The following is a 13411-nucleotide window of genomic DNA, read 5'->3' on the forward strand; positions in this document are numbered from 1 at the left end:
ACTTTGCTAGCCGCGCGCACAGCTCGATCGCCGCCTCTCTGCAGCGATCGCCCGCACGCAGCGGCGGAAGAGGGCCCCCCCCCCCCACCAGAGCCCTGCCCGGACCAATGAGTTCCGGGCAGCGCTATGGGCTGGATCGAGTGCGCCTGACGTCAGGACGTCGGCTGACGTCCATGACGTCATGCCGATCGTCGCCATGGCGACAGGAGAAGCCAAACAGGGGAACACGTTATATACGCGCTCCCCTGTTTGCTATTGATGCCGGCGACGATCGCACTAGAGGGCCACATGCGCCCTCTAGTGGTGTTTCATGTAGCTACCACTCTGGTAGCTTTACATGAAACAAAAAAAAAATTTTTTTTAAAAAGGATTTTTGCCCATTTGTCAAAATAAATTAACCGCCAGGGAGGTTAAAGGACAACTGTAGTAAGAAGACTATGGAGGCTGCTATATTTCCATTTAACTGGTCCGCGTTCCATGGATTTTACCCCTTAAACGGGTATAAAACCTTGACATAATATTCAATAAAATCATGTTTTCCTAATTTTTATATGCCATACAGTTATCATATTTGCTTTAGTGAATAGGCATTATTCATTTAGAAATTACACGTTCCCAAAGAACACTTTCCGCAGTGCTGATTTTGCATTTTATTTATAACTGCTTTATTCATGTTCTAACGTAAGCAGAAATGCTTTCTGATTGTCCGATTTTGTTCAGCAGAACCTGCAGTGTCAGAGAAGTGTTTACATTCCTCACTTGATACAATTAAATACAAGATAACATTATCTGCACTTCTGATGTGTCCAGCTTTGCTGGCAGGGAACTTTGAAGTCCTGTGTGTAACCCTTTGAATGCTGATCTAGTTAAAAAAAAAATGCTGGTTGTATAGAATATGCTGTAAATGATCTATTAGAGCAAAGAAGAAATGCTGGGTTTCATTCCACTTTAAGGCTTCTGATATTTTTGACACTAGCTGTGTCGTTTTGATAGAGCTGTAACTATTAAATTGCCATCTCAGTGATGCATACCTTTTTTTCCAGTACAATCTAGGCTTTCTTTGGGTAAGAATTTTCTCCCAAAACTTATTTTATAGTCATTTTATGGGGGAAAAATAGGCATAAATGCAGAAAACACCAATTATTTCATTTTCCGCTCTTCCCAATTTTTACACGACATGCCCCAGTTATAAAACAAAAAATGAATTCATTGGCCCTTCCCGATTAAAATGATACCCCATATATCATATTTTATTACTAGCTGAGTCTGTGTGTCTGTGGCGATCGGATGCATTGGGACCTCAAACTTCGTCTTAGCGATCGCATCCGATCACTACAGGTGGCAGTCGTTAAACGTTTATAAACAGGTATAGCTATTGCAAGGGTTAACGGGTTAATAGGCTAGGTTGGGGTTAAAAATTAACTAAGGATTAAAAACAAGAAAACAATTTTATCGGGACCAGGTCACTAATTTTTAGATTTCGTAGATTCTACGTCCTAAAACCTACAGCAGCTCTAATAAGAACGTAAAATCTACATCTGAAACTACAAGCAGTTAAAGTGAATCTGAAGCCTAAAATAAACGAAACAGATACTTACCTAAGGAGAGGGAAGACTCTGGGCCCTAATGAGCCTTCCTGTTCTCCTCCCGATTTCTGGACTCCAGTGCAGACTCCCCCGTTTGTATCTCCCGCTGGGGGAGACTTCGGCAATCTTCAGAAGCACTCCGGCGGCTCTGTACTGCACAGGCGCAAGAGAGGGCGCTCCTGCCTGCGCAGTACAAAGATGCAAGTCTTTGGAAGCCCGAGTGCTTCTGAAGGCTGCCAAAGTCTCCCCAACCCAGACGAGAGCAGTCCATGACTAAATTGACAGTGGACTGCTAAGGGAAGAGCCTGCGGGGGAACGCGGAGATCGGCAGCAGAACGGGAAGCCTCTATAGGACCCAGAGCCTTCCCTCTCCTTAGGAGAGTATCAGTTTTTATTTTAGTTTAGGCTGCAGACTCTCTTTAAGCGATACCAGTTGCCTGGCAGCCCTGTTGGTCTATTTGGCTGCAGTAGTGTCTGAATAACACCACAAACAAGCATGCAGCTAATCTTGTCAGAAACATCTGATCTGCATATGTTTGTACAGGGTCTATGGCTAAAAGTATTAGAGGCATTGGTATGGTTTATAAAAAAAAAAAAAAAAATGTCAGCCTCCAGATCCCTCTCACTTCAGTTGTCCTTTATAGTGTACCTGAGACAAAAGCTGCAAAAAAACAAACAAAAAACATGTACTCCTGGCCCACCGTAGTGGAGCACAGACCCCCGGTACATATCTGACAGGCGCTTATCAGATAGGTTAGGGCCCATGGACATTGGGTATTTTTCCAAGCAATTTCCTTATAGCTGTGAATCGCTGGCGATTGCTAGTGCTTTGAAAGTGCTACCGTAGTGTAATGTATAGTATATGGCCGTAATCTCACTGCAGCAATTGCCAACATTTCGCAGAAATCAGAAATGCTGTGCACACAGTGCTTTTCAATGATTTTGGAGCGATTGTGGTTCAAATGTGTAAAGGAAAAAAAAAAAAAAAAAATTATAAAAAAAACTAATGAATCTTGGCTCCTTTTCAGCCCACCAACAGCGTTTCCTGTTGGTGGGCTCTTATCGCTGCTGCCATTTTTTTTTGTTTTATTTTTAAATGCCGCATTTTTCTTTAACTTCATTTCCCAGCATCCCTCCCTCCCCCCGGAGAGCCAATCACAGAGATCCTCTCTTATAGACATCAGCCTATGAGAGGGATCGGTTTCCCTGCTACTGGAGGGGACAACTCAGTGACAGGGCTGTCCCCAGTACAGCACTGCACTAGATCACAGCGCTGTACAACTAAAAGAAACTGCCCTTTTTTTTTTCTTTTTTACAGTCTGCCAGCAATGATCGCTGCTGGTAGACTGTTGACGGAAGGGGATGTGCGATCCCCGCTGCTCTCTTCCCCAGAACTTGACGCCAGGCGTTAGGCGGTCCTGGGGGAGCCACCTTGCGATCGCCAATTGGCGTTAGGCGGTCCTGGGGGGGCCACCTTGCGATCGCCAATTGGCGTTAGGCGGTCCTGGGGGAGCCACCTTGCGATCGCCAATTGGCGTTAGGCGGTCGTAACGTAGATAAAGGACAAATTGCGAGAAATTGTAGAGCATGAAATGTCTACATATGCACTATAAATTTGCTTTCTCTACGTTGCTGGCACTTACAGTAAGTAGTAAAAAGCTGACAGATCTGAGCGACAGCAACATAGGAGAAAGGTCATTTAGTCTGCATTTTACTGTGGGAGAAATGCACATTTTACAGGCTTGTAATTGTTCTCCATAGTGGAGAATGAAGGATTGTCAACAGTCAGAAGCTATTCAGAGTCAAGAGGCGTGTGACAATGACTCACATGTTTGGACGATGATGGCTGAACCCTGGCGTCAACTTGCAACTGCGCAGAATTCATTTTATGTCTAGAAGGTAAAAAAAACAAAGCATATAAAACAAACTACTCAAGTACAAATATTTTCCAAATATTACAGGAAATGCTTCTATATCGCCAGTGTGAAGATAACTTCCTCAACTCCTGATCCTCATACACACTTCGGGTTGGTTCACACTTGTTTCAACACCCTATCCGTGGCTTAGTTTTTTTTTTGTTCTGGACAAAAAAAACAGAGCCATGGAAACCAAAGTTAAAAATAGCAGCAATCTTCACATACTTCAAAAAACGGATTGCGTTTTTGGATACCGGATACCCGCGGAGGCAATGAAAGGCAACGCAAACGGGATCTCCCTCTACACAGTGAACTTTTGCACACAAAACGGATGACAAAGCAGATTGCCTAATGCCTGCTCCGCTCCACAGTGTCATCTTTGCTGAACTCTTTATCCAATAGAAACGCACAGGAAGGAAGGACACGTTTTTGACATGTTTAAACAGACTGGAAACATTTGTTGCAAAAGCACCACATTTTGAAAAATTGATCAGTTTTTAGAAAAACCTGATCTGTTTAAAACGCATTCCGATCTGCAACCTGACAAGTGTGGACCGACCCTAATGCGTACGTAAAGAAAAAAGATTTTATTTTAAGCACACCTGAATTGGGAAAAGTGTATTTTTACTTACCTGGGGCTTCTTCCAGCCCCCCACATAGTCTTTCAGGTCCCTCGCTGTCCTCCCAGTCGCCTCTGTTGTGCTGCCGCCGCCCCCCTCACAGGGATTTGCAACTGCAGCGCCAGTAGTGGGCAAGTGCGGTTAAGTTTCTGCATCTTGCTAGGAGCGTTCTGCATATGCACCATCCAATATTTTTTTTTTTAGAACAGACGGGGGAGCGATCGAAGGGGCACAGCAGCCCGTGACGTGAGGTTCCAGCAGCACAACTGAGGGGACCCAAAGGAAACAGAGAGGCATAAGAGACTTGAGGGTGGAAGAAGTCCCATGTAAGTAAGAATCCGACTAGGAAGGCTCTATGGGATCCAGAACTTTAACTCGCTGACTAGGCAAGGTTTTTTTAAGGAGAAAAGTGCCCCTATAGGGTACTTACCTCTGGAAGGGAAGTCTCTGCATACTAATGAGGCTTCCCCCTCCCTCCAGCACTAGAACCCCCCTGAAAATACACCAACAAAATTGTCGGCGGATGCGCGCAGACGCTATGGTGCCTGCAGCACGTGACTATATATACACACACCTTTGGGACCCAGTGAAGGCACAGTATCCCAAGCCCAATTGGGTTTGCTCTACTATGCAGGCGTCTTGCACCTGCGCAGTAAAGTGGACTTGATCAGGCTTGGCCATTTCCGCTACAGTCTGAGGGGAATGATTGTACTGCCCCTGCGCTGGATCCCAAAGGTAAATATCGCCCTGTGCTGCTGATCATGGCAGCCAGCGCTAGATCCCTGTACAGAAGGAAGGGGGATGCCTCATTAGGATCCCCCTCCTGAGGTAAGTAACCCCAGGGGGCTCTTTTCTTTATTACAGGTTATCTTTAAGGTAGCCCTACACTATTCAAACATAACTAGATTTTGTTTTAGAACAATATTGCAATTAAAATTACAAATACTTCAATCGATATTATGATCAAATATTTTATGACTAAAAACCACCATTGTCTCTCTCGCTCTCTCGATCAATAGTAGCGGTTAATATCAATCGTAATCTTGATCAAAAACAAAATCGAGAAATAACTGAATGGTGGCCAGATGTAATTGTGCTACTGAAATTTGTAGTTGCCAACAGCAACCAACCTTTCATTAGTCTGTCAATACTAAGCGGTTTGGTGGATTTGAGGGCTCTTTTGCAGTACATGCGAATCAGATTTTTTATGCCATAAAAAAAATAAAAAGTCTTGCATGCTGCGTTTCTCATTCGGTGTTGCTGGCATCCATTAAAAATCACAAATCGGAAATCAGAATTGCGATTTGCATTGTAAACGAAGCCTGAAAGCACTAAAGCAGACTCTATACATACATCCAGAAGTGCAGCAGCAAGAAGCCTGAACGTCAGCAGTAGGCCAATTTACTCTGCTTCGTAACGGAAACACACCCGTGAAAATCAATATACAGGCGCCTGGTAATAGCAATCATTTTACTTGAAAAACAGCCTATTCATGCAATCCTCATTTATAGAATGTGCAAGGAGACATGGTGTGGCAAATGCACCTCCCATAAACAGGAAGTGATGGGGGGGGGGGAGAGACACTTACCGCTCAGCGATTTCTGAGACTTGCCAATGAAAATGAACTAGGATGAGTTTAGCCACCGAATGAGAGACCTGCAGAAAGGAAGAAAGCAAAAATATTAGGAGAAATATGCACAAGAACGTCAACATCTCTCACACGACTATGACATCACTGTCACCGATCAGCACTGGTCCTGTGATCGGGGAGAGCAGCAAACAAGACCGAGTCACTGCAGCCGGAGCAGGTGAGATTACAATGCACCTGGGAAGCACATTAACATTTGGGTGGACTGCAGCCAGGTGGCGGAGGGGGTGTGCTGTCCGAGATTGCTAAAAATTGATCGGGAATCGGCCTTTGGTGTGTGGGTAAAGGTTAGTGCACGGTGGCTTAGTGGTTAGCGCTCTTGCGCTGGGTCCCCAGTTCGAATCCCAGCCAGGTCGCAATCTGCAAGGAGTTTGTATATTCTCTCCATGTCTGTGTTGGTTTCCTACGGGCACTCCAGTTTCCTCCCACATCCCAAAAAACATACATACAAGTTAATTGGCTTCCCCTAAAAATTGGCCCTAGACTATGATAAAAGCACTACACGATACATACACAGACCTATGGCTATGGTAGAGATTGTGAGCCCCTCGGTCCAATAAATAAATGGGCAACCAACAGCTCTCTCTCCATTAAACTCGATTAGAGAAATCTGTCTCTTAGGGCCCATTTACAATTAATCAGTTGGTGTGCGTTAGTACGCGTTTTTGCATAGCAGTGCATTGTGAAAAAGATTTCAGTTAAAGGACTTCCGATGCCAAAATGTAAAAAAAAAAAAGCGAAATACCTGCATCACTTTTGTGGGCACGGAGGACGCCGTCCGCGCCCTCCGTGCCGTTCCGCCGGTTTCCCGCCACTCAATAGCCAACCCCCCCCTTCGCCCCCCCCCCCCCCCCCGGCCGGCTCCCGACCTCACGGCCCGGGTCGGGCTCACCTGCCTGCACTAACATGGCCGCATGAGCTGGCCGCGGCTGCACAGTCCGCATAGCCACGAGTGCGGCTGCGCAGCTCTAGGGCCAACCCACCCGATCCACGCAGCAGGCTGTTTCCCGTTGCATGGATCGGGAGGTAGGCCCTACAACTGCGCAGCCGCATCTCGCGGCTATGCGGATTGCGCAGCCGCGGCCAGCTCATGCGGCCATGTTAGTGTAGGCAGGAGAGCCCAGCCCAGGCTGTGAGGTTGGGAGCCGGCCCGGGGGGGGGGGGGGTGCCTGTGGTTTGCTATTGAGCGTAGGGACCCGGCGGAACGGCGTCCTCCGTGCCTACAAAAGTGATTCAGGTATTTAACTTTTTTTGACAATTGGCCTCGGAAGTCCTTTAAAACGTGTTAAGTGTGAAAGGTGCCATAGGAAAACATGGGCATTAGGTGATCTGATCATACATCGCTAGATGGATGGGCACCATAAAGGTTTGCATGCTTACGGGGGCGTAACTAGACTTAATAGGGCCCCCTGCAAAAATGATATGGGGGGTCACATGATCGAGAGCCGGCGAATGGCAGCAGAGAGCGTTCTGCTGTGAAGCCGCCTCTGAAAGCAGGAAAGAAATTACAGACACTCAATTGCTACTCTGCATGGTGGGAGGAGGTGGCAGGGATGGTTTTTGTGAGCAAGAGGAGAGTTTTTTTGCTAATTGGCTGCAGTCGCGGTTGGGGAAAGGGCCCCCAAAGCCTTTGGGCCCCCTGCCGTGGCATGTGTTGCAGGAGTGATTGTTACGCCCATGCATGCTTATACTACCATCCAATACAGCAAAAAAAATGAACCCTCCGATCTGAATCTGATCAGAGGGGGATGGAATCCTTCAATACACTGCCTATGGATTTAATTGCTGTCAGCATGAAATCTATTGAAAATGTATCAAACCTCAGCATTGCGCTGATCGATATGGTGCATCGCTATTAAAGCAGACTCGAACTCTTGCACAGCACACAGTGAAAAGTCTCTATTCCACATATAGTTGCTGAAGAAATGTATTGCTCTGTGTTCTGTTTTTGTAGCCAGATGTGTAATTAGTTCCTAGAAGCTGCAAATAGACTGCAGGAGCTCTATTGAGGCAGCTCTCCCCATACTGTTAACACTGAGGCTTTCAGCGCTTCCAGCAAAGCAAAACCAAGGTTTTTTTAGCATGTCCATAAATTGTAAGGAAGCATTTTTTTCCATAAAGGTTATCACGCTGTGGCTAATCTTTTAGAGCAGAGATGAAGTTGTGCTAAGTTCCACTTTAACCATCAATGTATTGCAGCTCCCCCCCCCCCCCCCCCCATATTACTATTTTCTGTCCAGTCGATAACTTATTTTTAGGCAAATTGCAATCAATGAGCCATGCTGTGCTATAGATTTCCAACAGATGTGATCAGAGTGATCATCGTTTCCCGCTGTGAGATAAATTGAAGCATTGAACTCAAAGTTTATCGTCAGTTGTCATCGATTGCGCAAATACTGAAGTAAATCAATTTTCTCAAGATGCTGCATGTAGCTTCTGTCGTCAGCGGCACTTTTAGTTCCGCATCCCGCTTGGGGCTCAAAACACAACGCATCACAACTGAGCGATGGCAAAACTTTTCATCTCAGTAGCAGAAAAACGAGCTGAAACGAGATGCCAGCAGTACGAACCGGCCCTTAGAAAATGACAGCTGATAAGCCTTCTTCAGACTATTTCTGTGGACTCTACAAGAATAGAGTCCCAAGAAGGCTTTTTAGCCGAAAGCTTACTTTTTTCTTTTCACTTAGCCAATAAATGGTATAGTCCTAAAAATAACGCGTGAATCAGATTTCTGAGGTGGCAAGATGGCAGCCGCCTCAGAAAGCAAGGCCAAGTAATCAATATGGACACGGGTTTTATGTGACCTCATAACAGCCATGAAGTATTCGGTTCCCCTGACGGGCCATGCATCTAGTTACAGGCTTGGAGTGACTGCCAGATTCCTCCAGGCTACAAATAAGGACAAGGAAACTCTGTGGGAAAACCACAAGAGGATTAACAAGCTGATACAGGCTGCCACTGTTTACATGCAGAGGAGGGTGCAGAGCCCTGTGACAAAACACAGGCAAGCAAGCCCTCAGTATCACTGGAGGATTCTTTCAGCAAGAAGTCTGAAGAAGAAGACAGGAGAGTCAGCAAGCATGACAGGATTACACACTGTCCATCTCACAGTCTGCATACAGCGTGTGATCCTGTCATGCCTGCCAACTGTCCCACTGAATACACCCTTGACTAAATTTTACACGGCCCTGAAAGGAAATCCGTACTGCTTTTCAGTCAGTTTTATTTATAGTTTACAGCACAGCTCTAAACATAACGTAAAGCGGAACTGTAGATACATTTTAAATACACTGTTTCACTTACCTTGGGCTTCTGCAGGCCCATAGCAGCCGCCCTGTCCCGCGCCGGACCTCCACGAGCCTCCGTTCTCCTGCCGTTGCTCTGTTCCTCGACTTGTAAGACGAGACCAGCGCAGCTCTGCCACGCGCATCTTTTATTTACATTCCCCGCTGCAATAGCGCTATTGCAGACTGGAACCCGAAGAAAGGATAGGCGTGGCCAGAGCTGGACAGGCGTAGTGGCCTTGGCGGCGAAACTGAAAGTAGCTGGCGGCGGGAGAACGGAGGCTCGTGGAGGACCAATGCGGGAGAAGACGGCTGCTGGGGGCTTGCAGAAGCCCCAGGTAAGTGAAACAGGGTGTTTAAAATGTATCTACAGTTCCGCTTTAAAGCGGACCTGAACTCAGAACGTCCTCTCTGCTCTAAAAGATGTGCAACAGCATAATAAATTTTAAACAAAAACATTTCTTTGTTACAGCAGATACAAATTCTGCAATAATTCTGCAGTGTATCTACTTCCTGCTTTCATGGAAGCAGTCATATTGTTAACATACTGTGCTTTCAAATGAGGTTATTTGTCATCTCTGCCATGGCAGTCATGTGACAGGGGAGAGAATAAATTACAACTTGTGATTAGATACAAATAACAGGGAATCAGACAGGCTAAACTCTCTAAATATATACAGGGTGCATTTCTCTAGGTTTTCCTCCAGTCCTGTGCAAGAGTCCGGGTCCGCTTTAAGCTGCGGAGAGCCTGTGGACGCTGCAATGTTCCTTTTCACCCAATGTTATCAGAAACCACCAATGAGTATCAGCACCGTACAACCCTGCCAGGCCGCTTCCCCTTGCTGGAATGTGGACTTATCAGCAGCCTTAATTTATTCTCCCCTTCAAAGTCCAGCCACAGAGTGGAAGCACACTGTACTCGGCATGTGGGGGGGGGGGGGGGGGGGGGAAATAAAAAAGCTGCTCATTAAAATATATTTAAAGTGCCTACACAGAATGTGTACTGTATAGAAGAACATTGTATTTGTACAAACCCCTCTAAAGCACAGGACCTTTTCACTTCAGTTTACCCAACATACACAATCTATTGGTACCGAACAATCAACTACTTCCCACTTAAAATTGGCCTTTGCCTCATACACAGGCCCCAATGTCATCTAAAATACCAGCACACCAGATCTTTACATGGCAATGACCCACGAGGAGCGCACGGTTCCCTTCCTTATCCTGCCGGAAGAGACTCCATCGCAAGCCTCATTATCCCCCGCCTCCCCACCCATAGCAACAGTACACATTACTACAGTATAACCAAGCAACAAGAGGATTTTTGGATTTTTGTTTCATGCGAACAAGACAAACACTATATTAAAAGACCTGTTAACATGTATTATTATTCAAGTGGAACTACACTGTAGCACATTATACATTTAAAAGCCAGTTTCCTTGTGGATGGGGAGGAAAATATTAAGCGCGCACGTGTGTACTTTATAAACGCCAATTTGCCAATGATCACAACCTTTAAAAGGATACGTCCAGGCAAAATAAACAAAAATCCACTTACCTGGGGCTTCCTGCAGCTCCTGGCAGCAGTCCTGTGCCCTCGCCGCAGCTCCGGTGGCTAGGCTGCAAAAAACGACTGCGCCTGTGCAGTACAGTCCTGATGACATCAGCGGTGAAGCACATGAGAAGCTGACCTGGCGAGGTCGGCTTCTACAGTGCAGAAGACTGGGAGCCACCGGAGCTGTGGTGAGGGCACAGGACAGCTGCCAGGGGATGGAGGAAGCCCCAGGTAAGTGGATTATTGTTTATTTTGCCTGGACATATTCTTTAAAGGTGACCATTCACTGGTCGATGTGCCATTAGATCGACCAGCTGACAGATCCCTATCTGATCGAATCTGATCAGAGAGGGATCGTATGGCCACCTTTAATGCAAACATATTGTGAATCGATTTCAGCCTGAAACCGATTCACCATCTGCTGAGCTGTTCTGCCGCCTGTCCCCCAACCCCCGTATACATTACCTGAGGCTGGCTCCCGGGCGTCTTCTCCGCGCTTCACCGCACCGCTGTTCTTGCTCCATCCCGGCGCTTCCTGTGTTACTCCGTGACCAGGAAGTTCAAATAGAGCGCCCTCTATTTCAACTTCCTGGTCACCGGAGTGACACAGGAAGTATAGCGTACACTGGGACATGCGGAAATGCGGTGCAGCGAGGAGAAGAGGACCCCGGAGCCAGCTTCAGGTAATGTATACATGCGTCGCATCGGGCCCGAATCGTACGCCGCAAGCGACGCGCTCCTACCGCCGGGCGATCGAGGGTAATTTCCCGCACGGCGCGATCGTCGGACCGATCCGATTTCGGGAGGAAATCGGATCGGCGGGTGCGTTTAGCGCAAGCGATTGGCAGCAGATTCGATCCCAGGATCGAATCTGCTGTCGAAACGGACGGGAATCGGCCCAGTGTATGGGGGCCTTAAAGGAGAACTGTAGTAAGAGGTAGATAGAGGCTGCCATAATGATTCTCTTTTAAGCAGTACTAGTTGCCTGGCTATCCTGCTGATCCTCTGCCTCTAATACTTTTTGCCCTAGACCCTGAACAAGCATGCAGCAGATCAGGTGTTTGACATTTTTGTCAGATCTGACAAGATTAGCTGCATGCTTGTTTCTAGTGCAATTCTGCAGGTAGATAGCTAAGCAGGGCTGCCAGGTAACTGGTATAGCTTAAAAGGAAATCAATATGGCAGTCTCCATATATCTCTCACTACAGTTGTCTTTTAAGGCTCCTTTTACACTTTCCTTGCGAGTGTGCGTTGTGTTACCCGGTTTTAGGGTAATGCAGGAGTGTCAAGCTCAAATACAAAGTGGGCTGCAATTCTACACTGGGACTAGGTTGCAGGCCAACCTCAATGTCTACTGGCCAGCTTCCTCCCTTATAAAAAGTTCCCAGTTGTCTAATGGCCCCCCTCCTTCCCCTTTAAAGTTACCTGGTGTCTAGTGATCCTCCCTCACCTATACATTTCCCTGGGGTCTAGAGGTCCCCACTCTCCTCTATACAATTCTCTAGTGTTTAGTCTCTACTTCCCCATATGGCTACACCGCCAATATAGCTTCCCTGGTGGTCTACAGTGGGCCAAACATAATGCAAAGTAGGGAAACCACTTGAAGCCCAAAATTAATGGTTCTGAGGGCCAGATTTGGCCCACAGGGCAGAGTATGACGTATGTGTTAGCACAAGGCAATGGGGCCTTTTACACTTACCGCGCCACGTTACGCCGGAAATGCCCGATCGGCTGCAGAGCTGCTGCGAATTCAACAGCACGTTACTGTCGGATTTCCACAGCAACAGCAGAAATGACGCAAGTCAATAGGCGACATGAAATTTTAAATATGTTGGTGGCAGCGGTGCGGGTTAGCGACGACAGGAATACGACAGGGAAACCCGGGTATAACAGTGACGCACTTCCTGTCCAGCAGGAAGTACAACAGGTGGCGAGTGGCATGTGGGTGTGGCAATATGCATAGGACGTTGTCAGCGCACTCTGACGGAGGGTCATATGAATGGTTTGTGCGGTACAGTGGGGGTGGGGTATAGCAAAGCAAACACACTGGCCAGGTGTAAAACTGGCCTAAATGAAAGTCAGCGTGCCACTACTTTTTCAAATGACATGTTGAGGGGGTTGCCTGGCTAATGGCCAGTTTCAGGGAAGAGGTAGGGGGGTGGGGATAAGTGGGATGGCCGATCAGCACAAATGACTCCAGAAAGAACAAAGTTTGTAATCTAAAATTTGTCCACTTCAGTGTCAGTGATTCTGAAACTGAATAAGCAAAAAAGCAATGCACTTTTAACGAGAAACCGTAACCAAGGATTGCACTTCATCCCAATCAGTAGCTGATACCCCCTTTCTAGTGAGAAATCTTTTCCTTTTCTCAAACGGATCACCAAGGGGCGCTGTATGGCTGATATTGTGGTGAAACCCCTCCCACAGTGATGTCACGACCATGGTTCTGACATCACTGTGTGAACCTTGCTGCACTGTGGGAAGTAACAGCTGTTTCCAACTGCCAAAAAAGCAAGCAGCATCTCCTTCCACTGACATCACCTGCAAGCATTAAAAATGCCGCCATGTGATAAATGTCAGAATTTTATATCAGGGAGAGGAAAGATGTTACAATGGGAAAACACTGACTAAATCATGTATACATAATTACTGTAAAAATTAAGCACTTTTGTTCATTACGTTCTTTTCACTGGAGTTCCTCTTTAAAGATATGTCTGCCTTCATGTTACATCAGCCTCCCTCCCGCCCTGGAAGCGCTGGAAAGCAGGTGATGAAGCTGCCCTGTTGTAGCTTCAGGCA

The 13411-nt window shown here is 46.7% G+C and overlaps 1 protein-coding gene across 1 annotated transcript in view; it reads right to left on the reverse strand.

Annotated features, from left to right (window-relative positions):
• ARIH2 (ariadne RBR E3 ubiquitin protein ligase 2) overlaps positions 1-13411 on the reverse strand; it is a 73829-nt gene that overhangs the window by 31125 nt on the left and 29293 nt on the right. Inside the window, exons 3-4 of the mRNA XM_068252691.1 lie at positions 5711-5778; positions 3415-3478 (exon numbers count right to left, since the gene is read on the reverse strand). Of these exons, the coding sequence (XP_068108792.1) occupies positions 3415-3478; positions 5711-5778 (132 nt within the window). The remainder of the gene's footprint in view (positions 1-3414; positions 3479-5710; positions 5779-13411) is intronic.

The sequence above is a fragment of the Hyperolius riggenbachi genome, chromosome 9 (assembly GCF_040937935.1).
Source record: "Hyperolius riggenbachi isolate aHypRig1 chromosome 9, aHypRig1.pri, whole genome shotgun sequence".
In the NCBI taxonomy this organism is placed as follows: domain Eukaryota; kingdom Metazoa; phylum Chordata; class Amphibia; order Anura; family Hyperoliidae; genus Hyperolius; species Hyperolius riggenbachi.